The sequence below is a fragment of the Fukomys damarensis genome, unplaced genomic scaffold (assembly GCF_012274545.1).
Source record: "Fukomys damarensis isolate Sample0158 unplaced genomic scaffold, DMR_v1.0_HiC HiC_scaffold_28, whole genome shotgun sequence".
Classification (NCBI taxonomy): Eukaryota; Metazoa; Chordata; class Mammalia; order Rodentia; family Bathyergidae; genus Fukomys; species Fukomys damarensis.
In genome coordinates this window covers 29,472,427-29,497,964 of record NW_022900940.1, presented here as the reverse complement: position 1 = coordinate 29,497,964, position 25,538 = coordinate 29,472,427, and the positions used below count along the sequence as shown (strand labels likewise).

The window sequence follows — 25,538 nt, the reverse complement described above, 5'->3', positions numbered from 1 at the left end:
CCTGCACTTTGCTTGTTGCCATATAGAGAGATGTGGGTGGAGGCACTGACAGCCTCTACTACAAGCTGTCAGGACACCTGTAGGTAGCTTCCCCTTCCCAAAACTATGTAAGTGTTCACTTACAGTTTTTCTAGTTCTTAAATTTTTTTATTTTTTGTTTTGTCTCTTAATGTCTCATGAAGTAAGAGCCTGTTATGTCAGTGGTTAGCTAGGTGGACTAATACCAAACTTTCTGGCTTTAAGATTGCATTACAAGGCTGAGGTGTACCTTCAGTAGAAGGCTTGCCTACCATGCCCATGTCCCCGAGGCTGGATCCCCAGCACTGAAGAAAAAAATGCATTGCAGAGCTCAGGAACTTTGGATTATATGACTAATAATTATGGATTTTTACTATATTCAAAGTTAAAATAGATATTAAAATTAGAACATTCGCATTTTTATGAAAATAAGTTTCCCCAGATTACAAAACTTAGAAGGCTAGCACTGTTTCACATATTTGCAAATTGCTTTATTGTCTGCCTGCCTTAATAGAAGACAACTGGGTTTTCAGAGTTGCTTCTGCATTTGGGCTGTTGTGGCATCACATCTGCCATAGCCCCAGTAAAACCTCACAGTACAGTTCAGAGTGAATGGGGGAGTAAAAGTGACAGATAACTGTTTTAATTTGTGAACAACAGTTTCGACCTTGTGGGTTCCTAGCAAAAAGGGTCTTGGGACAACTGCTTAGCCTTTGCCTGATGGAAATGTCAGTTTTAGCCCCCAAATTCATGTGAGTTCTCTACTGAGAGAAGTTTCAGGGACTAGACATAGATGTCCTAGAAGGAGGGCGCAGGGTGAGGAAGAAGAAGCGGGACAGCTAGCTGAGTACTCTTGGGAGTCTTTAGAGGCAGGAGGATTGCAAGATTGCAACTTAGTGTAAAGGGGGGGGTACCAGGTATGTACTTGGTGCATAGGCCTTGGGTTCAATTCAAGGTAGAGGAGGAGAGAGGGAGGAGGAAGAAAATGGAAGGAGGAAGCTGCCATAATTATTGGGCAGTGCAGAAGTGTTCTGAGACCCCTTATAAATAGGTAACCATGAAACAGCCACATTAGAACACTTTTTGGGGGGATGTTTTGTTTTGTTTTTTTGAGACAGGGTCTATGTATAGTTCACAGGTCAGCTTTGAACTCATGTAGCCCAGGCTGGCTTCTTAACTGGTGGGAATCCTCCAGCCTCAGCCTCCTGAGTGCTGGGCCACCATGCCCCATCATATTAGAACACTTGAGAGCAAAGTTACTAAGCAGTAAATTACAGATTTACATTACATTGGATAAATGCATACATAAGATTAGGCAATTCCGATAGGAAGAAAAGGGCTAAAGGTGTACGGGAAGTGGGAAGGGTAGGGGAAAGGAAATAAAGGTAAAGAAAAAAAATATGAGAAAATGAAAAAATGGAAATGAAATTTTTGTAAATAGGGAAGGGAGGGCAGGGGTATGGGGAAAAAATGAGAACCAAGACCTGTCATGTAAAGGTACAAGAATCCAATGATTAATGTAACTTTACTGCACACCTAAATGCACCAATAAACTCACTGAGGAAAAAAAAGATGAGACAATTCTGTACCAAAACACTGAAATCTGTTTCTTGCACATTAACACCTGTATCGAGCCCCATTTTTCCCATTGACCTGCTTGCTGTTCCTCCCATTTCATACACACTCCTAGTCTCAGATTGGCAGCAGTTGCAGTATGGAAGGTGCAAGAGGTAAAAATGTGAGTAAATGAAAAATGTTTAGCTAAAATTAATTTCATGATTAAAAGTACATTCCAGAAATCTTGCCTTAGAATTGAGTAAAACCAAAGTTCCTAATGAGAATAACGATATTCTTTTTTTTTTGGTTTTTTGAGGCAGGGTCTCATTATGTAGTTGAGACTGACCTGGAACTCACTATGTAGTCCAGGCTGGTCTCGAACTCATAGCGATCCTCCTGCCTCAGCCTCCTGAGTGCTGGGATTACAGGCGTGAGTGGAATTTTGATATTCTTTAGAAGTTTTCCTTGTGACGATGCTGTTCCTTTTAGGATTCAGCATGAAATATGTGCAGAGTACAAGTGTTAACTGTCTCTTCTCAAAAGTTTCAACAAGATCTACTTTTCCCTTAGTTGTCTTTGACTTAACCATGATACAGTTATCATTCCAGTAGAATTGGTCATGTCCTATGAACTGGTAACTCTGTAAGAAGCAGAAACTAATAATTGTTTAGTCATTCAGACAGTAATTTTATATATGCCAGCAGAAGTATTGTCTCAAAAAGCTGGGCTGTGAAGCAGAGACCTTGGTTTGGGAATATTTAATGGGAAGATAGAAAAATTGCCACATGCTTAGAATTTGATTCTGCCTTGATGCTATTTTTCTAGCAAGTGAGAAAGGTTCTCAGGCCTGTGTAGTTCCTCTGATATATAGGACGTTTTATGTTTGGTTTTGTTTGTTTGTTTGATTGTTTTGTTTTTTTTGTACCAGAGATCAAACTCAAGACCTTGCACTTGCAAGGCAGGCACAGCACCACTGAGCTAAATCACGGAAATCCTGTTCAGTTCATGCAGAAAAGAGCTATTGCTGGATCTACCTTTATCCTGAATATAACCATTTATAGAAAATGGCTTTTGAGACATGAGATGCTAATTCTAATTAAGGCCCTGTGGAACTAGTTTGTCTTTTCATTTGTTTTGCTTATTTACCCACAGCCCTTATGATAGGCAAGAAGCATGATTCCTTAGCTAATTGAGAATACTGACCCTATGATGTCTGCTCTTTACCATCCTTACTAATCCTTACTGGAGTGTCCTAACCCTCTACTGACAGTTTATCTTGGAAGCTGTTTTCTTTGTAAAACTGTGTCTTCATTCTATGTGCCTGTGATTATTGGGATTTAAATTTCTAGAAGTTACTTTCTAAAGTAGCAGCATATATAGTAAAACTATAATTGAATGACTAGCTGGGCAAGATTGAGCCTTTGTGGTGTTAAAAGTATTCCACCTAATTTTAAAATAGCATATATTTTTAAGCAGTGGTATATATTTGACCATTTGCTTAAATATTGTTAGCTGATGTTAAACCAGGCCCTATAGTATGTATATGAAATTACTTCTCTCTAGAGAGTTAAAGTCTGATCTCAGAAAAGGCAATTACTATAGTCTGTGTAAATATACCCATATTTGTTTCCTTCATTGGAACAGATTTTAAAAGTGAATTCTGTAACTTCCATAAGCCATAGGTAGCCTTTGTGCTTTACAGAAATTTACATCAAAAATTTCTTTGGTGGGCCGGGGATTTAGCTCAGCGGTTCAGTGGCCTGCCCTGCAAGCACAGGGACCCAAGTTCAATCCCCGGTACCAAAAAAAAATTTCTTTGGAGGGAGAGGGGTGTGGCTAAGTGATAAGAGTTCTTGCCTAGCATGCATGAAGCCCTGGGTTTGATGCCCAGCACTGCAAAGAGAAAAAAGGAAAAGAAAATCCCTTTGGATGTTTATGCCCTTCTTGAGAAAGATGGGAGGCTCCATTTCCTTAGAGTTGGTATAATAGGATTTGGGGACTTTGTGGGAAGGCCATTCAGTGGATTACACTGACTCAAACTTTTAAGTGCTTGAGTTAGCGTTTTCCATTATTTAGGAAGATGTACCCCTTTGGAGCCCAGTATTAAAACTAGTTACCTGTGAAATACTGTGCGGGCACCAGCTTTGCTGGGAGTTCCTTTGGGTTGGCCTGTGGTCTACAAGGTCTTTCCAAGGTGGCATAACCCTATTGCTATATCTAGGGATCTAGCAGTGTGTCTTCCTTTCCTCTTCCCTCACCTAGGATGAGGCCTCTGACATAGTTGTTAGGACTGTGGGGAGTGGTTGCCCTGCTTTTGTTTTTGTTGTTTTGGTACGGAGGATTGAACCTCAGAACCTTGCACTTGGGAAGCAAGCAGCAGAACCACTGAACTAAATCCCTGGCCCCATGCCCTCCCTGCCTGTCACTAACCTGCTAATTAATGTCTTTAGTGAGGTTTTCTAATTTATTTTTCAAGTTATTTGTGCCATTCACTTTTCAGTTACATATAGTTACTGCTTTATGAAGGGATACTGAAAGTAAGAAGTTGTTTGTGTAAGTCCTTTGGCTGTGCCAAATAGAGTTGATTAAGGGAATTGCAACTTCTGCCCTCTAGATGTAGACATCACTGATGGGAAAAAGATAAACTTTTGATACAGAATGCTACCTTTTTAGTTTACCATATTCCCTGTGAACTTACTAGCAAGAGAAGAGTAAGTTAGAAAATTTATTTTTGAGTAATTTTTGTCATTAGAAATAAAGATTTGATTGTAGGTTTGTTTCTACAAACATTTTCTAAATTTTGTGATTGGTATTGATTTTTCTGCAGTTTAAACAGAACTAAACATTACCAGGGTTGATACATATTTCTTAATGCAAAGAATATAGACAAGGAAAGATGGAGCTACATAAAATACAAATGGTAATTTAAATCTAGAAAATCAGAAAGTAGAATTAGTATACATCACCATTTAATGTTCTTAATAGCTGACTTCTAGAGCTTGAAATGTATATAGGAATTATTTGGGGGATCTTAAAATGAAGATTGTTTAGGGTGGGGTGAAGTCTGAAGTATGCTTCCCCCCCACACCCTGGAGAGTGAACTCATGACCTGTTTCTTCACTCATGTTTTGCTGCTGTTTCTAAGCCTTTAGAATTATACCTAAAATAATATCTAAGAGGTTTGTGTGTCTGTGAGCCAAGGTCTTTTCTTCTAATGAAAAATTTTAAAAATGGATTCTTCTACTCTGCTTCAGGGTGTTCTTGAAAAGAAATCAGTAATAACCGTCTGAAACTTGAAATACAGCTTTAACTTTTAGGTGTTCAAATAGAAGAACAGAGTAGTCTGTAGTACGTACTGAGGGTGCAAGTAGGGGATGATACATAAACACAACACGGAGTTTGAGACATTCCCATCAGCCTGAACCACCGGTGATGGTACAAGCATCCATTGGTCGTATAAGTGGGACAGTCGTGCACGTGTCACCATTGATTCAAGGCACCCAGCAACAAGACACAGCAACTTTGACCCTATGTTAACATTACCGTAAGAGGACTGGGGATTTTGCCTTGCAAGTGCAAAGGCAACAAAGGAGCTTCAGTTCATGGCGGTGGAAGACAGCAAAAGCAATAAGCATCTTTCTGCCCCATTTATCTTACTCAGACTACTGGGGATTAGGACGGTACAAAACTAATCACTCACACCTGTAGAGGTTTAGGCATCACATGCCCTTAACCCCCCATCATTCCAGATTGTTTTAGGAGGGGAGGAATCTAAACATGGTTGTACTGTATATAACTTGTATTCTGTACTATGCAGAAGTTACTACCAGTCAGTGGTTTTAAGCTTTGTATAATCAAGAGTATCAAAAAGTGCATGATGTCTGTACTGCCTTGTCGAGGGTAATGAATAGAAAAGGGTCTGTCGGGATTTAGCTCAGTGGTTCTGCTGTCTGCCTCACAAGCACTAGGACCCGAGTTCGATCCCCGATACCAAAAAAACAAAACAAAAAAAGAAACATACCTCTGTTTTAGCGGGGCATGGTGGTGCATGCCTGTAATCCCACCCAGCACTTGGGAGGCTGAGGCAGGAGGATTGCTGTGAGTTCAAGACTGGCCTGGGCTACATAGTTCCAGGTCAGTCTCAACTACATAGTGAGACCCTATCTCAACAAACAAAACAAAAAAACGAAAAGGGTCTGTGGGTGTCCTAGGAGAAGCTTCTAAAGAGTCAGCGTCACTGTTGAGTTTACCAAGTGGAGATGTTGCCTGTCAGTACACTCACTGTTCATTAACCACAAAGACAGTTCTGCTGGTACAGAACAATCTATGAAGTCAGAAGCCATTATAGAAATAAAATACTTTTTAAAATGTATATAGTATTTGTTTTGACTTAGAAAACTGAGTTGTAATGTTTTGCCTTGTATGAGTTTTATACTTTATTTTGAAGTGTTTTGATTACAAACAAATTTCTAAGAAAATCTAAATAGCATACCTGTAGTCTCTTTTTGTATTCTCAAGTTCTTTATATAGACTAATCACAGTTTGACCATCCTGGGGAGCATAGTCTTACTTATATATTCACAGTGATACTTTAAATAAATAATTGGCTTTAAAAAGCCATATGCAAAACAGAGATGATCTCATCAAAATAAGTGCCTGGATGAAGGCAGGTTTAGACTTTAGGCACAAATATGAAGTGCATTTGTTGTTATTCCTGGCTTTCCTTAATATGTAGGACTTCCATATATTGTAATCATTCAGATTGGCTACTTAAGTTACATGCTTTTCTTTCTTTTTTTTTTTTTTCTGGTACCAGGAATCAAACTCAGGACCTTGCGCTTGCCAGGCAGGTGCAGCTCTACTGAGTAAATCTGTGGCCTAAATTACATGCTTTTCTAAAGTGTACTTCAACTAATGCTTGAAATTGGAAGTTAGATTTCTTGCTGTGGTATCAAAAGTATCTTCTGCTAAAGGGAGGGGCAAAAAGGCTGGTAAAAGCATACTTAGGTGACCTGAGGGTAAATCTGGTGAGTCTTTTTATAGAAAAATGACAAGGCACTTGAACAGACCCTTTTCCTGAATGGCCTCCCATAGACTGTCCTGTTGCCTGTTTTAGCACTGGTAACAGCATTCTTTCCTGCCACCCAAGTCTGCCCAGCCAGTTTCTAGAACAGTAGATCCTAACTTTCTCATAACTGAAAAGGCGAAAAGACCAAAAAAAAAGAAAAGAAAAAAAAAAAGTGCAGGTCCCTGTATCATAATTTTTGTTTACTTTTCTCTAAGAACACATAAATGAAAAGAAGCTGTAGATGTCATCCAGTAACAGCAATGTATAAAGTTTTTAAGTCAGGTGAGATTACTTGGTCTTTTTAGCGGGTTCTCAGACCTTTCACAGTAATATCTGGGGCTGACAGGTTAGAACTTACCCCAGTATTCTTGTATAATTTATGGTTTTAACTAAAGTGCATTGTTTTACTTGTTTACATCCTCCCTTCAACCTCAGTTTATTTGGGAGGCAGTACCAGGGAATTCAACTCAGGACCTTGCACTCATGAGGCCGGCGGCTTGGTGCCAACTGAGCTAAATCCCTGAAAACCTCAATTTCTGAAGTTTTGATAAATACATAATACATTTTTATTAGTTATTTATGTTGCATACTTGATACCTTTCCTTCCCACTTTTTTCCTGAACTTTGAGAGTTTACACCCAAGCACATTAAATTACAAAGTAACAGTCTTTATTTGGGTTTGCACTTAATGTGTCACACATACCAAGCTGAAAATGTTAAGAGTTAATGTTCCTGCTAGGCCTAGGCATGAGTTCCAGCCCAACCTGAAGAGATCTTGTCTCAAAAAGAAATGTTCCTAACTAGTTGCTCTACTTACAGTAATCTGTACCAGTGGTTCCAGTGGCTAAAAAGCAAGCAGGAAAAGGTTTACTTATAGATTACAGGGTCCCTGCTAGATACCCTGAACTAAGTATTAGGCCTAGGAAGGGTTCCATGGAATCTTCAACTTTTAAAGTTCTATGGGCTATTATGTATGTTCTTTATGTTCTAATAGAACTGGGCCCAAGCCCCAGTGTGTTACCTCCAGGGTTGGCTGAGCAAGGTGGCACATACTTATAATCCTAGCACTGAGGGAGGCTGAGGCAAGAGAATCAAAAATTTAAGACCAGCCTGGGCAACTTAGTGAGACTGTCTCTCTAAATAAGGTTTTTTGGGGGGATGGGTACTGGATATTAAACTTGGGACCTTATGCCTGTGAGGCAGGTGGTGGAACCACTGGGCTAAATCCCCAGCCCAAAATAAAGTATTTTTAAAGGTGTTGGGAATGTAGCTCAGTGTAAAAGTCCTGAGTTTGATCTCCAGTACCACAAAATAAACTAACAGCAGTATAGCTTCTAATTGGTAGTATTTTAGGAGACTGGAATATTATCAGTACTGGATTTTACAAGGCTTAGTTTATTAGCTTCTTGTCTCTGCTTGGTTTCCTCACTGATAAAGAATTCACAGTAGGTCTTTTCATGTAGATCTTAGATCATTACAAAGAATGGATTGATTTCTCACAGTTTAGGGGGGCTAAAAAATCCAAGATCAAGGTGCTGGCAGTTCCCAGTGTCTGGTGTAGGGGACTTCTTAATCTCCAGACAGCTCTTAACTCCATTCCCTCACATTGGCAGAAGAGAGTTAGAGCACTCTGGGGGTATACAGTGTACAGCGGAGTATTTTAGAAGGATACTCAAATTCCAAGGAGCAAACCTCCTGATACTCCTACACACTGGGGGGTTAGGATCTTGAGGGGAAGGAATGTAAACATACAGGCAAATTTGCAATGATAAAAATCTGTTTTAATTTCAGGAGATGAAGTAACGAGGGTAAAAATCCACTGGACAGGTGACAGCTTGTTTATATGAGAGCTGATGAGAGTTCTCCCTAGCTCCACCTTGAGAAAAACTGGTCAGATGTCATGTAAAAGAATTCTTTTAAACACAAAGATAAATGGATTCATATTGTAAAACAGTCTCTCTCCATATGTCCTCATCTAAAAGTAGCTTTGGTTTTTTTGATACCAGGAATTGAACTCAGGACCTTGTGCTTGTGAGGCAGGCACCGGTGCCACTGATGTTTTTAATAGTTCCTATGAAAGCTCACCACAAAAAGATTTTTGAGCCAGTGGGAGTGATAATAAATTAACTACTGTGGGTATACAGCTGTACAGTCGGTCTTTCTCTGCTAATCCTCCTGTTTTAACTGCTCAAAGTGCTGGGATTACAGGCATGTGCCACATCACACCTCATTTTAATTCTAAAGACATTCCTGTGAGACAGGTGGTATTACCTTTGGTTTAGTAACTTTCTTAAGGCCACACAGCTAGTAAAGCTCAGGTCAGTGTCTTCTCCTTTTGGCCAGCCCAGTCTCCACCCGCTTTCTGTAAAAATCACAGTATCTCCCAGACTCTTGTTCTATTGCTTCTCTACCCCTGAATTTCACAAGTGTGTAAGGAACCACCTGTATACTATGTTAAGGTCTAGGAAAGTATAGTCTCTAGAAGGCTCTTTATTCCTCTCCATCATTTTTTTTTTTTGTACTGGGGATCGAACTTGGGTCTTTGCACTTGTGAGGCAGGCCACCAAACCACTGAGCTAAATCCCCGGCCCTTCTCCACCTTTTTCTTAAAGGAAGGACTTGAACCTATTTTTTAACGACCTAGTAGAGGGCCTCTTGACAGATGCTTGTCTTGTTCAGTATCAGAACCCTTGAACAGTACACTGCCTGGTTCATGAACATTCAGTAAGTGTTTAAATCCAGTTCACGTCATATATTTATTTTAAAACACATCTTTGCTTGCTCTGTAGAAATTAAGTAGTGACTGGGTATTTAGGACTCTCCAAGGGTAAAACTATGTTTCACAGACACATCATTTGTGAAGGTCTGAAGTCAGTGCAGATGACATTTTGTGAACTCGTAGCTCTACCATTAACTCATGCCATAGCCTTGCTGAAGGAAGTGGTTTTTTTACATTAAAGCCAAAGCCATTTCCCCATTGCTCCACTTACTGATTTGTGCTGCAGGTCTATTATGTTCATGGATTTTAGCCTTTGGAAGGTAAAGATTTTTAAAATCGTGTTATAATGTACTTGAACACAAACCACTCTGGGCTATTTAATAGGTACCAGGCTTGGAGTAAGTTCTCAACTATAACTATGTTTAAAGAATACAGAGTTAATTCTGAGATAATTGTCATTCTTCTCCTCCCATCCAGTAAGGTTTCTAATGTAAAAAGTACAACAACCTATTACATTCTTTTTAGGTTAAGATTATGGAGATGAAATGCAAAGAAGAGCCAGTGAGTCAGAAAAATCAAAACTTTTGTACTTAGAATCTATACATTAAAGAGGGAAAAGGTGATCTTAGCTTCTTTTGAGACCATGTAAGAACTAGGATGGTGCCACTGTCTACTTACTTGTTGATACATTTTCCCGCAGTGCTGGTCCCAAAGGTGACAACATCTATGAGTGGAGATCTACCATTCTAGGGCCTCCAGGATCTGTGTATGAAGGTGGTGTATTCTTCCTGGATATCACTTTTACTCCAGAATATCCCTTCAAACCTCCAAAGGTAAGAAACCCCTATTTTAGCTTTTCACTACAGAACTAGATTTCTATTATGTCTTTGTTTTTGGTACCAGGGATCGAACTCGGGTCATTGCGCTTGCAAGGCAGGTGCCAGAACCACTGAGCTAAATCCCTGGCCTTGTATTATGTCTTAAGGAATCTGTGTGTATGTGAGCATACCAAAACACTTTGAGCAACTGTGGGTCTCATTTGGCAGAGACCATATCTATTAATGAGTGTTTTAAGTTGTGGTATTTTTGTTTGTTTTTATGAGACAGGGTCCTACTGTATCATGCTGGCCTTGAACTCTCAGTGATCCTGAGTGTTGGAATTACAAGTGTGTGCTAGCACACCAGACAAATTCTACTACTTAAAAAAAAAAAAAAAAAAAAAAGTGTTAACATCCATGCACCCGACAATCAGAATCACCTGCTAAAACTTTGAACTGCTTTTTCTCATCTTTTGGGTTTGGTCAAATCACCAGTGTTCTATGACTAATATAAGTGAAGATCACCCAAATCACCCTTTCTTGTAAAACCCAACAATCTATGATTCTCATGGCCAGTCAGAAATAGCAACAAGAGTTGAAAGTTTACAGTAATTTCTGGGTTAATTTTTTTTTTTTAATTTTTACATTGGTAAAAGTTAGGAAACCAAACTAAGTAACTGATGCTCATGTGGCTTGTATTGATGGCTTGTAATAATCTAATCTGATGATTTCGGTAGAATGTGTGGATCTGGTGTATGAATCATAAAAGCAAAAATATATTTCCAGATTCTATGTAGCTTTTATGGGTGTATAGCCATTCTTTGGCAAATTTTAATGAGTCTTTTATGGTTCTCAGTATTTATGATGCTGAAGAGCTTACTTTGGAGCAGTGTAGTACTATCAGCTAACACTAGAGGTCAGCAATTAGCTGTCCAAACTTGCTTTTTGTCAGTTAGTTTTAAATGAAATTGACAATACTAGAGGTTGTATGAAAGAATTAAGTAACTTTTCCTGTCAGCTTTAAATTACTTTATTATGTTATTCATCTTTTAACAATCAAAATAGCTAGGAGTTTGTTTAGTATCATTCATTTGAAAGTTTGCTGTTTGAATTTGACACTACCTTATTTTTCTAGGTTACATTTCGAACAAGAATCTACCACTGTAATATAAACAGTCAAGGAGTTATTTGCTTGGATATATTGAAAGATAATTGGAGTCCAGCACTAACTATTTCTAAAGTCCTCCTTTCTATCTGCTCACTTCTTACAGACTGTAATCCCGGTAAGGTTATTAATAATTTTTTTACTTTAACTAAGGCTTTTTTGAAAGATTTCTTTTTCTAGGAGCTTTTCAAAGAAAGTTTTTAATTGAGGAGTTGAATTCAGTTGTTGAAAAATATAGCAGCTTTATCACTAATTCATTTGTTCTAGGAATGAGATGTTAAGATTTACATGTTTGTCTGGGGTTTTCACATTTTGATTTTTTTTTTTTTTTTTAATATACAGTTCTTTTAAAACCACCTACTCTAAATGCCAGGTTTCCTGTATACTGGCATGGTAACTTGAGGTGGCATTCGGTTTTGAAAATGCTCCCCTCCTTTTTTTGGCTAACTGCTGAATGATTTACTGAATTGTGATTTTTGTTGTTGTTGTTATTGTTGGACCTTCATTTCCTTTTATTTTAAAAAATATTTTCTGGCTAAACTAAATATAAATACTCTATGTTCAGAGAAAAGGTCCAGGTTTTGACCCCTCAACCTGGTTTATCCTCAGGCATACTGCTAAACAGTGTTACCTGTGACAGCCATGAAGGTTTCACAGGCCCATGATGAGTGCCACTGAGCTGAAGATCCTATGAACACAACTGTGTGTTCATGGTAGGCTGGAGCCTCAAACTTGAGTTTTATGGAACACACAGCAGAGAAACTCCATTGAGTGTTATTTTCTGGGAGAGAAGTAAAATAAGGAAATAAAGCCAGAGCATTCTATTTCTATAAGACTCTCCCTCCCCTGCCTCATTCACTTGTGCTTTCTCCGGGGAAATGGTATTTCTAACAGGTTTGATCACAAATACTCTGTTGTAATTGGCTATGAAATGTAATTTCCCTCTCTCCAAAGTAATCTAGTGTTTTTCCCCCCCAGCTGACCCTTTGGTGGGAAGTATTGCCACTCAGTATATGACCAACAGAGCAGAACATGACAGAATGGCCAGACAGTGGACCAAGAGATACGCTACATAAACTGGGTTTTCACAATTCTTGCGTTGTCTGTCACAGAAGAGAGCTGCTTATGATTTTGAAGGGGTGGGGGAGGGTGGGAGTTGGTAAAGAGTAGGGTATTTCTATAACAGATAATATTCAGTCTTATTTCCTAAGATTTTGTTGTAACTTAAGGTATCTTGCTACAGTAGACAAAATTGGTAATAGCAACTTTTAAAACTCATTAGTTCTACAGTATTGGCTGAAATATAGTACAGAAAAGAATGTACATTTAGACATTTGGATTCAATTGCTTGTAGTATGTAATTTTTGAATTTTTGAACAGCTTAATTTTGTACAGGTTATACACGTGGCCATTTATGTAAAGTCATTGTAGGATGGCATACTTTGTTTAAAAAATTGGAATTTGTTTTTCCTTTCTTGGAAGGGAACATTGATATTTAAGAGAATTTTTAGAGACTGTCATCTCACATAAATTTATATATAGACATGCAGACATGTGGCTATAAGACACCATGTAGGAAATGAGTAGTTTAAAGTATTTTATTTTATATGGAATTTACTTTAAAGGTTTGAATCAGGACTTGGGAGAGCCTGTAGTGAAATACCTTAAGCTGTTAACTGTAAGGCGTGGAATAGGAGTCACTCAGTGGATTGGTTATATGTTGTAGACTTCTTACGTCTGCATTTGTTACTGTGCTAATAAACCATATTAAAAACAATCAGCTGACACTTCTTTGTTCATTTACTTTCCTTTTGGTTGTAGTTTCCAGATTTTTCCCTTAAAATAATGAAATACAATTTACCTTTAAGACTGGTACTTTATACAACAGTACATCAGGAGATGTCTTGAAAAGGTTAAATCCAACCCATCTATGTTGCAAACACAAACTACTGTATCTTTTTAATTTATTGAATAAATAAATGTCCAGAAATGGACTCTGGATCCGAGGGCTAGGATCACCACTGCATCTTTTAAAAAGCATTTTCTAACTTGTAGATGCTGCAGGAGAAAGTATATAAGAAATGGATTCTGCCATGAATATTCTGCCAGAATTCTGGGTGGTTTCACTCACCCAGAGAGCAATTTCCACAAGCGGACCTCCAGGCAGCCCCTAAGCACACATACATTCACTACAGCTTTTTACAAGGGTATGGTAACTCTACGGATACTCACACAGGTCTACTTTGCATTCAGGAGGAATAAAGCCAACTATGAGTTTATTAAATTACAACAGCTTATTTATAAGAATTATTGTTTAGTTTCACTAATGTGAGCAAACTAATCTTTAGACTACTCCTTTAGGGCCGGGGATTTAGCTCAGTGGTTCCGCCTGGGTTCGATCCCCAGTACCAAAAAAAAAAGTACACCATTTAAAACGTTAGTTTACTTGATGTTTCAGTGTATACTTTGCTGAACAGCTTACTTCATATTAACTCAAGTTGAAGTCAAGTGGCTTACATCCTCTTTACGTATAATGCCATCTACATACTAAGTAAAATGAACCACATTGCTCAGGTCTTGCCAAATCGTCAGAGAATCACAGTTTGCCGAGTATTGTATCATATATTTTACTGCACCTGACTAGGCATCTGGAAAGACACGGTATTCCTTCTATGACATGGAAGCTTCACTGTCCTTAAGTGCTAGGTCATTCTTAAAGAAGACCCTCTTTTGTTTATCAACATGCTGGAGGTGAAGAACAAAGAGGCCTCTGGGTATGATAAACCTATTTCCACTGCCTACTATTGCATGTTAAATGAAATTACTCCCAGTTCTGTCTTAATTCATTGAGATCTCCATGAGATAAAAATTATGTAGTACCCAAACTGTTCATTGATACTAGTCCTACTTGGTTACATGAAAATTATTGTTTCATAATCTTAGACATTAAATGATTAATGAACTTCTAAAACATGCTTGAGCTAAAAAGTTTACGTACATTTATACAGAATATGATAGCTTCTGAAACATGGGGTTACAAAGGGTGCATTTGAATAGTAATCAAATTTTATTTTGCTATTTTGACAACTGCAACATAAATGACAAATGCCAATTTCGGGGACGAGCTTCAAGAGAGAATGAGAATATACTGTGTACCAAGCAGTAACAAGCTTACTAGTATAATAATTTCCTAATTTAATTATTACCTGGAGTGCATTAAATTACTTAGGGGCTTCTTTAAAGGCCAAAACTAGATACAAATGGCCTACTTTAAAAATTAAGCTTATTCAGTATTCAGTTACAGGCAGTCACTCTCAAACAGTTGTGTAATTGCTGATTTTTAGTTTTCAGAGCTAGAGTTTCCTTTGTTTTTCCTCCCAGGCAGGGGGAAGCTTGATTTGCTCTGGGGTTGGGAAAGTTTACTGGCTAACAAAGTGAACGGCTCTATCAGAGTTTTCCGGTCCGTAACAGTTACCTCCCACAGCCGCACTTTCTCGCTCTTTGCCCACTGCTGTGCCACTTCAGCATCCACTTGTCTCTGCTCAGAAAGGTCAGTTTTGTTTCCTAATACAACAATTGCAACCTGAAAGAAAATGCATTAGATAAATTACACTACTGCTTCCCCAACATCAGATTTTAGACGAAACTGACAAGGAAGAAACATTGTCCCATTTAACAGACTGCTTTATTAAAGAGTAAGGTATTCACTGTTTTCCTGAGTGCCTTTTTCTTTTAAAAAATGTATATGTACACCCACACATATACGTATGTACATGTGTTCTACAAGATGCTGTCAGAAAAACAGGTGAAGGGCTTTTTTTTTTTTTTTTTGCTACTAGGGATGGAACTCAGGATCTTGCCCTTGTGAGGCAGGGGCAGTGGCCCTGGGCGAAATCCCTGGCCCAGGTGAAGTTACTTTTAACTCAGGTATGAATAGAAGATAGCCTTGGAAATTAACATCCTGGATAATAGCTTCAGTGTGCATTTGTTTGGCTCTGCCTCGGTGTTGCGGTTTATACCTAGATGTCCCATTACCAAAACCTCACGTGCTCACAGGTGGGCTGTGCAGAGATGACTGCTACAGGAGCATGAAACTCAGGTGGATTAGTTTATAGCTAAATGTGTCAGAAGAGCAGGGTCACTGGGGATGTGTGGCCTGGAAACCTCTCTCCCTCCCTGATCTCCCCCTCTGCTTCCCACTGCCACACGCCATGAGCTGCTCCTCTGCCACAGAGCCCCGTGATCATGGACTAGAACTTTACAGACTGTGGGTATCGTGTCTCAGCAGCAAGAAAGTGACTTAGGACACTGCCTCGTGAACATCCCTCACATTACTGTGCTTGTAGTTCCTGATGACTTCACTAGCCATGTTGGTGCTTCTGACTTCTCCAGTGAGCTTATTCTGACCTCAGCCATTTAGACCCTGACACTGTATCTGCTCCCCTGTGTGACACTGACCCTACCTTCCCAGGCATGCCCAATACCCTAAGTGCAGCAATTTTAATGATACACTTACTAGCTCTACCTTTTATCACTGTCCTTTGACCCCACTCATGTCCTTAACTCCTCAGCTCAGGTTCTTCTAATCCACTTCCTTACCCATTACCCCGTCATACTCACCTGGCAGAATTTAACTTACACCACACTGCTTATACCACTGTGTGTAATTTCACCCATAACCACTGACCTCAAGCTGGTGTGCCCCAGCAAATGTATTAAATTTTCTCCATTTATTCTGTAACCAGACAACATCTCAGACCTGGCCCACTCCTCCAAGTTAACACCTTTTCTTTCATTTCATTTGGAGACTCAGTCTAAACAAGAAAAAATTCTCAAGCAGTTTCTTCCACACTAAATGCTGCCTTCCAACCCCCCCACCCTCTTAAGCCTGGACCAAGAGTGTCACCACAGCAAGCATTCTCCAAGGTTCCTCTTTACTGAGTCATTCCCATTAACATTCACACATATTCTATTCCCTCTCATCTAATTAAAGCGTTTTAATGCCACACCCTTCTCCAGGTCCTTCTATTGTTTTATAGCAATCTTTCAAGGAGCTGACGGTTGTGTTCAATTCTCTCATACCTATTCCAGACGTAAGCTCACTATTTCACTAAAACTATTTTTCTATGGAGGTCCATGTAATAAAGACTAATTCTTAGTCCTCAGTTGACCTATGTGTAGCCTCTGACAGTTTGGTTACTCTCTGGTTTTTAAAGTGCTGGCTTTACTTCCTTTCTGGTTACCCTCATCTCAAGATTCTACCTCACTGGCCACTTCTTCCAAGTCCTTGGCTGGTTTCTCATGGCCCCACATCCCCAAGAGCCTCGTGTGCTCACAGACAGGGTACCTGGAAGAAGGTGACTGGACTGGGACTTGCGGTGAGGATGTGGAATCTTCTGAGAGGCTGCTGGACACTAGGGGAATGGCCGGGAAGGGTTTATATCCTGCTCCAGCTCCTTCCTTTGTCTCTGCTTCCTGTCCTCCAGAGAAGAGCAGCTCATACCATCCAGCCTTGCAACAAGCCTACTATGAATGGAAACCTCTACAAACTATGAGCTAAAGTAAGCCTCTCCTTTTAAAATATTTTACTCGTTTATTTAACTTGAGACCGGGTCCCACTTTGTAGTTCAGGCTGGCGCTGAACTCAGTATGTAGCCCAGGCTGACACCAAACTCGTGCCTATCCTGCGTCAGCCTCCCAAGTGCTGGAGTTACAGGCCTGTGCCACCATGCCCAGCCTCTCCTTTAAATTGTGGATGCTGGGCATTGTCTCAGAAACAAGAAAAGTGACTTAAGATACCCTCCAGTTTGTAAATGTTACACTTCTCGTGTCTACTACCAAAACACCAGCTACAGTGGTCAATGTAATATGACAAAAGTTCAACCTCATTCATTTAAAGAAAAAAATGAAACTTTTCAAGAAATCTAAGTCTGACCACATGCTGTTGTCAGGACTGGATAAAAAGGCTTTTTCAAACTAATGCTGTGGAAAGTAATGTGGCAATAAACCCCACTTAAACTGACTAATTTTACCTGTAAAAAGTAAAACATTTCAAAGGCATGCTGAAGGCTCAAATCTGTCCTTTGGGACAGAGGGGAGAGTGCTGGGAACTGCAGCTGGGGCTTCATGCATGTCCCAAGCATGTTTACCACAGCTTTGCCCCCAGGCCCTAGGTACAGGGTTCTGGTGGTTAAGGACTGAGACGGGAACCGATTTCCTAAGAGTCCACTCCACTGTCATTCTCATTTTCTGAACCATATTACAAGCATTACCTACTCAATTTTCTCATTTTCTGAACCATATTACAAGCATTACCTACTCAATTTTTACAGAAAACAGGAAAGTTTCTGGGTGTGGTACCATATGCCTGTAATCCCAACATTCGGGAGGAAGAGGCAGGAGAAATGGGATGAGTATGGGGTCAGCCTGGGCTACACAGTGAGCTCAAGCCTAGCCTGAACTACATAACAAGATCTGTTATTTATTTATGGTACTGGGGATCAAACTCAGGACCTTATGCTTGTGAAGAAGCAGGCGGCAGAACAAGATCTGTCTTTTTAAAAAAAAAAGGATTGCCAGGCATGGTGGCGCATGCCTATAATCCCAGCACTCAGGAGGCTGACGCAGGAGGATTGCTGTGAGTTCGAGACCAGCCTGAGCTACAGAGTGAGTTCTAGGTCAGTTGCAACTACATAGTGAGACCCTGTCTCAAAAAAAACGGAAAAGAAAAAATGAATAAATGCAAATTAAGTCACATCATTTCTTTACTCAGAACCAATGGGTTCTGATCTAACAGTGAAAGCCAAAGTACTGTGGTCATCAGGGCTGGGGATTTAGCTCAGTGGTCCCCCTGCCTGCCTCCTGCCTCACAAGCGCAAGGACCTGAGTTCAATCCCCAGTACCAAACCAAACAAGCAAAAGTGTCGCCCTCATCTCCTATTACTCACTTCTGAGCCCAGTCTAGCCTAACTGCTGTTTGCCAAGCCTGAAGACAAACAGGCCTGGACCCTAGCATTAGCCATCCCCTCCACCTGGGGCATGCTCCCTCCGTCCTCATTTCCTTCAGGTGTCTATCAGGGAGGCCTTCCCAGATCACCCTGCAGGGACTGGGGCCTTCCTTCACTCCCCACTCTGCATGTATACATACATCTTTACTGCCACGCCCCCTCACCCCAAAATAGATGCTTTATGATAGAACAAGGACTCTTCCCTGTTGCATTCTCTGCACCTAGAACAGTGGGGCTACACCCAATAGTTGCTCAATAAGCATTTTTTGGAAATTATGCTTTGGAAAGTTCCATAGTAACCATCTGAGAAAGGTATTCTCATTACACAGGTAAGGGACTGGCAGAAAGGCTGAAACAGGCAAGATTTAAGAGTTAAGTGAGTGTTCACTGAAGTGTTCTTCAACTTTTGAGGGGCCCACGGGAATCAAGGATATTTTTAAAAGTATAGCATTTATCTGGGAAAGAAATAGGAAAGCTGTCATTACTTGCCTTTTTGTTATCTTTTGAAAGTAGAGCCTTTATGAATGTTATATTTACAAAGAATTCAAAAGAGTAAAAATAACTCCGATGTCTTTCAACACGTATGACATATACGTGCTGTGATTTTAAAAAATATGGCGAGTGTTGGTGTTGGTGTGTGTTTATTACAGTAAAAGCCACATTTCCATTAATCCCAATTGGGAACTGAACCTAGAGTGATTTAGCGGGAGGGGTTGAGATGGGCTCTCGCTATATAATTCAGGCTGGCCTCAAACTCACAGCAGACCTCCTGCCTCAGCTTCCTGAGTGCTAAGATTACAGGCACGCAGCACCACACCTGGCTCATGCTTGGCATTTTTAACATACCCACCTACCTCTTTTTTGTCTTTGAATTTGTCGATTTCTTTCTTCAGAAGCTCCACTCTTTGAAAAGATTCAAGGTTATTCACACTGTACACAAGGACAAAGCCGTCAGCAAATGAAAAATAATGCTTTGGCAACTCAACACCTTGCTGTAGGCCTCTGGTGTCGTAGAGATGTAACTGCTCCTTTACTCCGCGGTCAGTTTCCACAGAAGCCATATACACATCTTCCACTGTTTCACAATCTTCCATCCCTGGGGTTAGGAAGAGATTACTCTGTTTGGATAAGCCAGTGCTGGTTTTTCAGTATTTCCTTGTCCTTTAGCAGTTGGTTTTCTAACTTCCCTGTTTACCACATGTAATAATCACATTTCTATTTTCCTCACTTCTTGAAAATGAAAAGTAGTGGTTCAGTCCACAAACAGGGCTGGGGATATAGCTCAGTGGCCAAGAGCTCACCCAGCCTGTACAAGAGCCTGAGTTCAATCCCCAGCACTGAGGGCAAAAAAATGTTCAAAAGTCATAGTAAATGAATAAAGTATTTTTAAAAATATTTATTCTATATAGAAATAAAAGTAATAAAAAATTGGCAGTGAGTTTTGTTTTTGTGGTGTTTTTTGTTGTTGTTTTTTGTTTTTTGTTTTTGTTTTTGGCGAAACCGGGGATTGAACTCAGGATCTTACTCTTGCCATCCAGGTGCAACGCCACTGAGTTATACCCTTTTTTTGGTACCTGGGATCAAACTCAGGACCTTATGCTTGCGAGGCTAAATTCCTGGCCCTACTATTACCTATTTTTAAGTAGTACCTATTACAAGAATAAAAATATCTAAATTGGAGTTACAGGCTGATTTAAAAAGTAGCTTCAGCGTTGGCCCCTTTTTCTTCTGTCAAGAGCCAAGGACAGGACAGAACTTGGTGAAGATTTACTATTCTTGTAGAACTCCAGCATCTCTGAGGGAATAAGAACTTCGGGTGTCCAGCTGGGGCCTGAGCACCAAGCCTCTGACTCCCAAGCACACCCACCGGCCACTCTCACAGCCACTTCAAGCTAATCGAACCCGTCCCCGTCCCTCCCAACACCCGTTCTTCCTTGCTTTCTTTCCTTGATCGCCGTGGACTGGGCAGTCTTCAGGGTTCTTTTTGAAGAAGCAAAGTGTGAAACTGCTATTAAGCAGGCACCCTAAAGGTGAAGCATCGTTCGGTCACTGCTTCCTTCTAGTCCCACCGGCTTGTTTTCTCCTGAACTAAGGCCGGGGGCTCAATAAACACCTGGTAAACATCTCGTACTCCAAAGGTGCTGCTGAAATGTCAGCTACATGGACTGTCCCAGAATTACTGTAACCTTTTCCCTTTCTGCTATCAGGCCTTGTAGAGTGTATACTTTTAATCTTTCAAATCTATCCTCTCAAGGGCTGAGGATTTAGCTCAGTGGTTCTGGAGCCTACCTCAAATCTATCCTCTCCAAATGGAGTGAAAACACTTTTAAAGCCTGGACAGGTTTATCTCTCTTTGTAGCTCTAAGAACAAACTGATTTCATAAAAAGTTCTTAATAAATGTTTGAAAATAAAAATTTTCAGAATAAACAAATGTTTGCTGTGCCAGTAGTGGCGGCATATGCCTGCAACCCCAGCACTAAGGGAGGCTGAGGCCAGAGAGTAGCTGAGTTCAAGGCCAGCCCAGGCAACTCGCCAAGACCCTGTCTCAAAAAAAAGTGTGGGGGGGGCGGGATATAGCGAAGTAGTAGAGCACCCGGACTTGATCCCTAGTACTGCAAAACAAAATACAGTAAGTCCCTGACTTACGAACTTAAATGTCACAGGTATGAACGGACCTCACGTTACAAACAGTAGATGTGAACAAACCGGAAGTAGCACAGCTGTGCTGCCGGTGCTCACTGTACAGGGCGACGGGGCACAGTGGTGCAGCGCTTAGCCAGAGCCAGGACGTCGGAAGCAAAAGGAAAAGCAGTGGTGATAGGGACGGACCGCTGGGAAGGGCAAAGCAATAACTACGCAAACGAAAGTGAACGATTGAGAAATTGGACCGAGGTGAAAAGATGGTAGACCTTGCTCATTCTTATAAATCATTCGACCGTGGCACAATTCTAAAAATCATGGAATGTAAAATTGTTTTCTGTTTTACTAATATTATACATCTGCGTCAAAGACTCACTTTGTCAGACTTACAAACGCATCTGACTGACGAACATTCTCCCGAACAGAACCTGTTCATCAATCAGGGACTTGCTGTGAACGTTCGCTGAATGAATAAAGGACCTCAAAACCCAATTTCAGTCCCTTTCCTGGCTGTTACAGTTAACTGTGGATAAGAAGCGCCCAGCAGACTAGTTCAGCGCAGTCCTGGTAAGTGTGAATGAGACTGACCGGGGCGGGATGTCCCACCCTGCATGTGGGTGGCACCGACCCACAGGCTTGTAGCCCAGGTGGAATAGAGAGAGAAAGGAAGACGACTTGCTTTTACTTCAGAGGAGCTCCTGTCTTCACCGCTCCTTTGGACATCCACCTCCACGCTCCCAACAGGCGCCCCTCTGCGGTGAGCCCTAGGCCTCCGACTCTGGGCGGCATCCTCTGGGTCTCTGGCGCGCAGACAGCCCTTCTGCGTTCTCCCACCGACTCTGGAGGTGGCCACTGTGAGCTTGAAACTACCTTGTACATCTTTTATATGTCGTATTTTTATACTAATCCTGTTCCTCTTGTGAACCCTAATATACTGGTGGTCCTCCAGAAATGTAGTTTTCCACTTTGTTCCACTTGGGCAGGGTTTGTCTCTTCTACACTCTGTAAATTCCTTGAGTGAAAGGAAGTATTCTGTATACACAGCAATTAATCTTTCATTGATAAAGGAATTGAGAGAAAATTAACACTGAATTTTAATGAGTAGTGCAGAGGCGTGTGATAAAATGGGTACAGTGCAGCTGGGGATTTAGCTCAGTGGTACGGCCTCCTACTTTGCAAGAGCAAGGACCTGAGTTTGATCCCCCGGTACAAAAAAAAAAAAAAAAAAAAAAAAAGAGGTCCAGTTGGTCCCACTAACCACTTTCATGTTTAAATATGAGCCCTGTCCAGAAGTGAAATCGTTTAGATTAACATGCTAAATTTCAAAAATTTTTCTGAGAGCTGGTTACTTCCCCTAAATAGCCTGAATACTGTAGGATTACTTGCTCCAGATGTCTCTCATAAATACTAAATGAAATAAATCTCCATAAATGTTAGGTTTGTAGGAATAATCATGTAACAATATATAAATGGGATCATGCACAGCCAAAAAATTTACTTTTATCAGCATAAGTCTTTACATTATGGAACATGCTCAGTGTTTAGTAAGGAAAGACTCCATAAATTTGCTTATGTACCTGTGTCATCATGCCTTAAATTAAGCCTAAAGGAAATTAAATGTTACTCTATTTAAAAACATAATGTGTTGCCGGAGATTTAGCTCAGTGGTTTCGCTGCCTGCCTTGCAAAGTCAAAGGCTGGAGTTCAGTCCCCAGTACCAAAAACAAAACAAAACAAAACAAAAAAAAAAACCCATAATGTGTTGAACTTTGATTACAAAGAAATTAAAGTGAAAACTAAATTAAAAAGCAAAAACTCTACCAAAGCTAGCGTGGTTCCCCTACTCCCACCAGCTCTGCAAGCTCAGGCTTCCTGATACTGTGTTTCTCTACAGACCAACTGAAGTCATGACTCTTCCCATGGCTCTCTAGCTCTCCTGGCCACTTCACACTGCTGAGCACCAGTCTTATCCTGCCAGCAGAAAACAGAAGGCACAGTCCTGGGCAGGAAAGCCAGAGGCTCCAGGACCATGGGACAGAGGGCATAAGGAGTTCCACAGTGAAAACTAGGGGCAGTTAAGTAACATGCCTGCACACACGTACACTGGATGATAGACACTACTTCTCAAGCTTTCTTCCCTTGCCCTGCTCTCAAAATTTTGGCAGATTACCCTTTATCCCTACATAGCTGGGAGTGGTGGTGCACACCTGTAATCCCAACATTAGAGAGGCTGAGGCAGGAGGATCACCACCCTGGGTTACCTAGTGAGTTCAAGGCCAGTCTGCACTACATAGCAAGACTCTATCTCAAAAACAAAAATCAGCCAGGCATGGTGGCACATGCCTATAATCCCAGCACTCGGGAGGCTGAGGCAGGAGGATCGCTGTGAGTTCGAGACCAGCCTGGAAAAAAAAAAAACCCTACACAGAGGAATCAGAAATCCAACCAATGGAAAAAGAAAGATTTTAAATATTCTGATATCTAAGGCTCCCAACAATTGCCCCATCCCAATCACCTTACTGAGTACCAAAGTCATGAGTCCTATCCATATGCTGAAGAGTTCCCAATTAGTTTTGTAGGTCTCCACTCTCTATTTTAAGCAAATAACAAAGCTCAAGAAATGAAGGCCAAAATCAGAAAAGAGCATCTGAGAGGAAACAAACTACGCAAAGAAAAACTACCTTACCTAATACGATGTCAAAGAGACAAGATAGTGCATCCATGAAGTAAGAACAGCATAGTAACAGGGCCCAGGATTTAGCTCAGTGGTTCCGCTGCCTGCCTTGCCAGTGCAAGGGCCTGAGTTTGATCCCCGGTACCAAAAATCAAAAACAAAAACAAAAAAATAGCATACTAACAAATAAAAATTTAACAGAAAAGGGAATATATAAATATGAAGAAATCTCCCAAAAAGTACAGAAAAAAAAATTAAGAGATAGAAAACAGGAGGAAAAATAAGAAAATTGGAGAATCAGTGTAAGAACTCCAGAAAGGGAAAACACAGAATAGAGAGAAAGGACAGCATCAACAAAGTAATTCAGAACTAAGAAACACATTTCCATACTGAAAGGACCCAGTGAAAGCCAGGCATGGTGCACCACCTGAAAGGCTGAGTCAGGAGGATCATCACAAGTTCAAAGCCAGCCTGGACTACATGGTTCAAGGCCAGTTTGTCTCAAAAAGCAAAAACAAAAACAAGTTTAGTGCCTAGTACACTGGAAGAGACAGATTCTATAAGAAATCACTGTAAAATTTCCCACCAGTGGTGTCTTGGTCCATTTATGCTTGTATTATAACAAGATACCACACAAACTGGGTAGTTCATAAACAAAACTTTCACACAGTTCTGGAGCCCGGGACATCCAAGATCAAGGCACCGGCAGATCCAGTGTTTAGGAGTGGCATGCTCTGTATTTGTCCTAGCTCCTCGGCCCCATGCAGCACTGTCACCTACAACAGATATGTGTACACCCTTCCTTCCTGTCCCACTGCGGACTACAGGACCAGGTGGAATGATGGAGCAGCACCTGCAAAAGCAAACAGTGAATGCTACACCCTTTAAGACTGCTCAGAGCAGGGCCGGGGATTTAGCTCAGCGTCAGTGGCCTGCCTTGCAAGTGCAAAGACCAGAGTTCAATCCCCAGTACCAAAAAATACTGCTCAGAGCCAGAACTCGAAGATACAGGGAAGGCAATGGTGTGGCATGCCATCCTGACTTCTAAACCCCATCGTACTTTCACCCCAAGACACCTCAAAAACCCTCCCTTAACCGAAATGCCAGCTACCTAAAGAATACTACCACATCTCTGAAGACTCTCACCAAGAAACTGTGGGACCAGGACATCTAGGCTGGCAAAGGCAAGACACTCCTCTATGGAAGATGCCCAGGCCATGGTCGAAGTTGAGTGTGGATAGCATCCCCCCAAAAACTAGTACTGTTCTGAGTAAGAGGCAGCATCCAGGAGAAATGGCAATGGCCAACAAGTGCATGATTTGAGCATATCAGGGGAGGTCAGAACAGTTAGAAACGTTCAACCCCAAACTTTAAAATCACTGCATTTTCAACTGAGTCATTATGTTCTGTAGGCGTAACACAACACTGAGTGTCCCCATAAAGGAGAAGCTTTTGTGTCGGAACCTAGCCCTAGACTGTTTACCTTGTAAATGGTGCTAACCATGGGAACAACCAGGATGGCCTATGCCAGCCAAGGGATAAGGCACACTGGGAAATTGAGTTTTCCACACTGCCGTATCACTAGAGTGGTTATATGTCTCGGGGCAGAGGAGGCTATGTTACCCAGTATGGCCTCAAACACCTAGGCTCAAGCAATCCTCCTTACCCAGCCTCCACAGTAGCAGGAAATACAGATGCATACCACCATGCCCATCATGTCTCATGCTACACCTTTAGTTGTCAAGTAATTAACAATCTTTCCACATTTAACAGTTTCAGTGGGGCTAGGGTGGAGACAGAGAGAGAGAGAGAAACAGAGAGAGGGAGAGAGAGAGAGAGAGAGAGGGAGAGGGAGAGGGAGAGAGAGAGGG

General features: G+C 40.9%; 2 protein-coding genes across 5 annotated transcripts in view; one reads left to right on the top strand and one right to left on the bottom strand.

Annotated features, from left to right (window-relative positions):
* Ube2e1 (ubiquitin conjugating enzyme E2 E1) overlaps positions 1-12,839 on the top strand; it is a 74,015-nt gene extending 61,176 nt beyond the window's left edge. The window contains exons 3-5 of the mRNA XM_010640151.3: positions 10,063-10,195; positions 11,316-11,463; positions 12,324-12,839. Coding sequence (XP_010638453.1) covers positions 10,063-10,195; positions 11,316-11,463; positions 12,324-12,421 — 379 coding nt within the window. The 3' untranslated portion in view covers positions 12,422-12,839. The remainder of the gene's footprint in view (positions 1-10,062; positions 10,196-11,315; positions 11,464-12,323) is intronic.
* Positions 1-25,538, bottom strand: part of Nkiras1 (NFKB inhibitor interacting Ras like 1) — a 112,320-nt gene that overhangs the window by 71,334 nt on the left and 15,448 nt on the right. For 2 of the 4 annotated variants that reach the window (XM_033756981.1, XM_010640150.3), the window contains exons 3-4: positions 19,207-19,448; positions 14,821-14,928 (exon numbers count right to left, since the gene is read on the bottom strand). In XM_033756981.1, the coding sequence (XP_033612872.1) occupies positions 14,821-14,928; positions 19,207-19,448 (350 nt within the window). Of the gene's footprint in view, positions 1-12,946; positions 14,929-19,206; positions 19,449-25,538 lie in introns of those variants that run through there. The other 2 variants (XM_010640148.2, XM_010640149.2) reach the window with 1 other exon arrangement.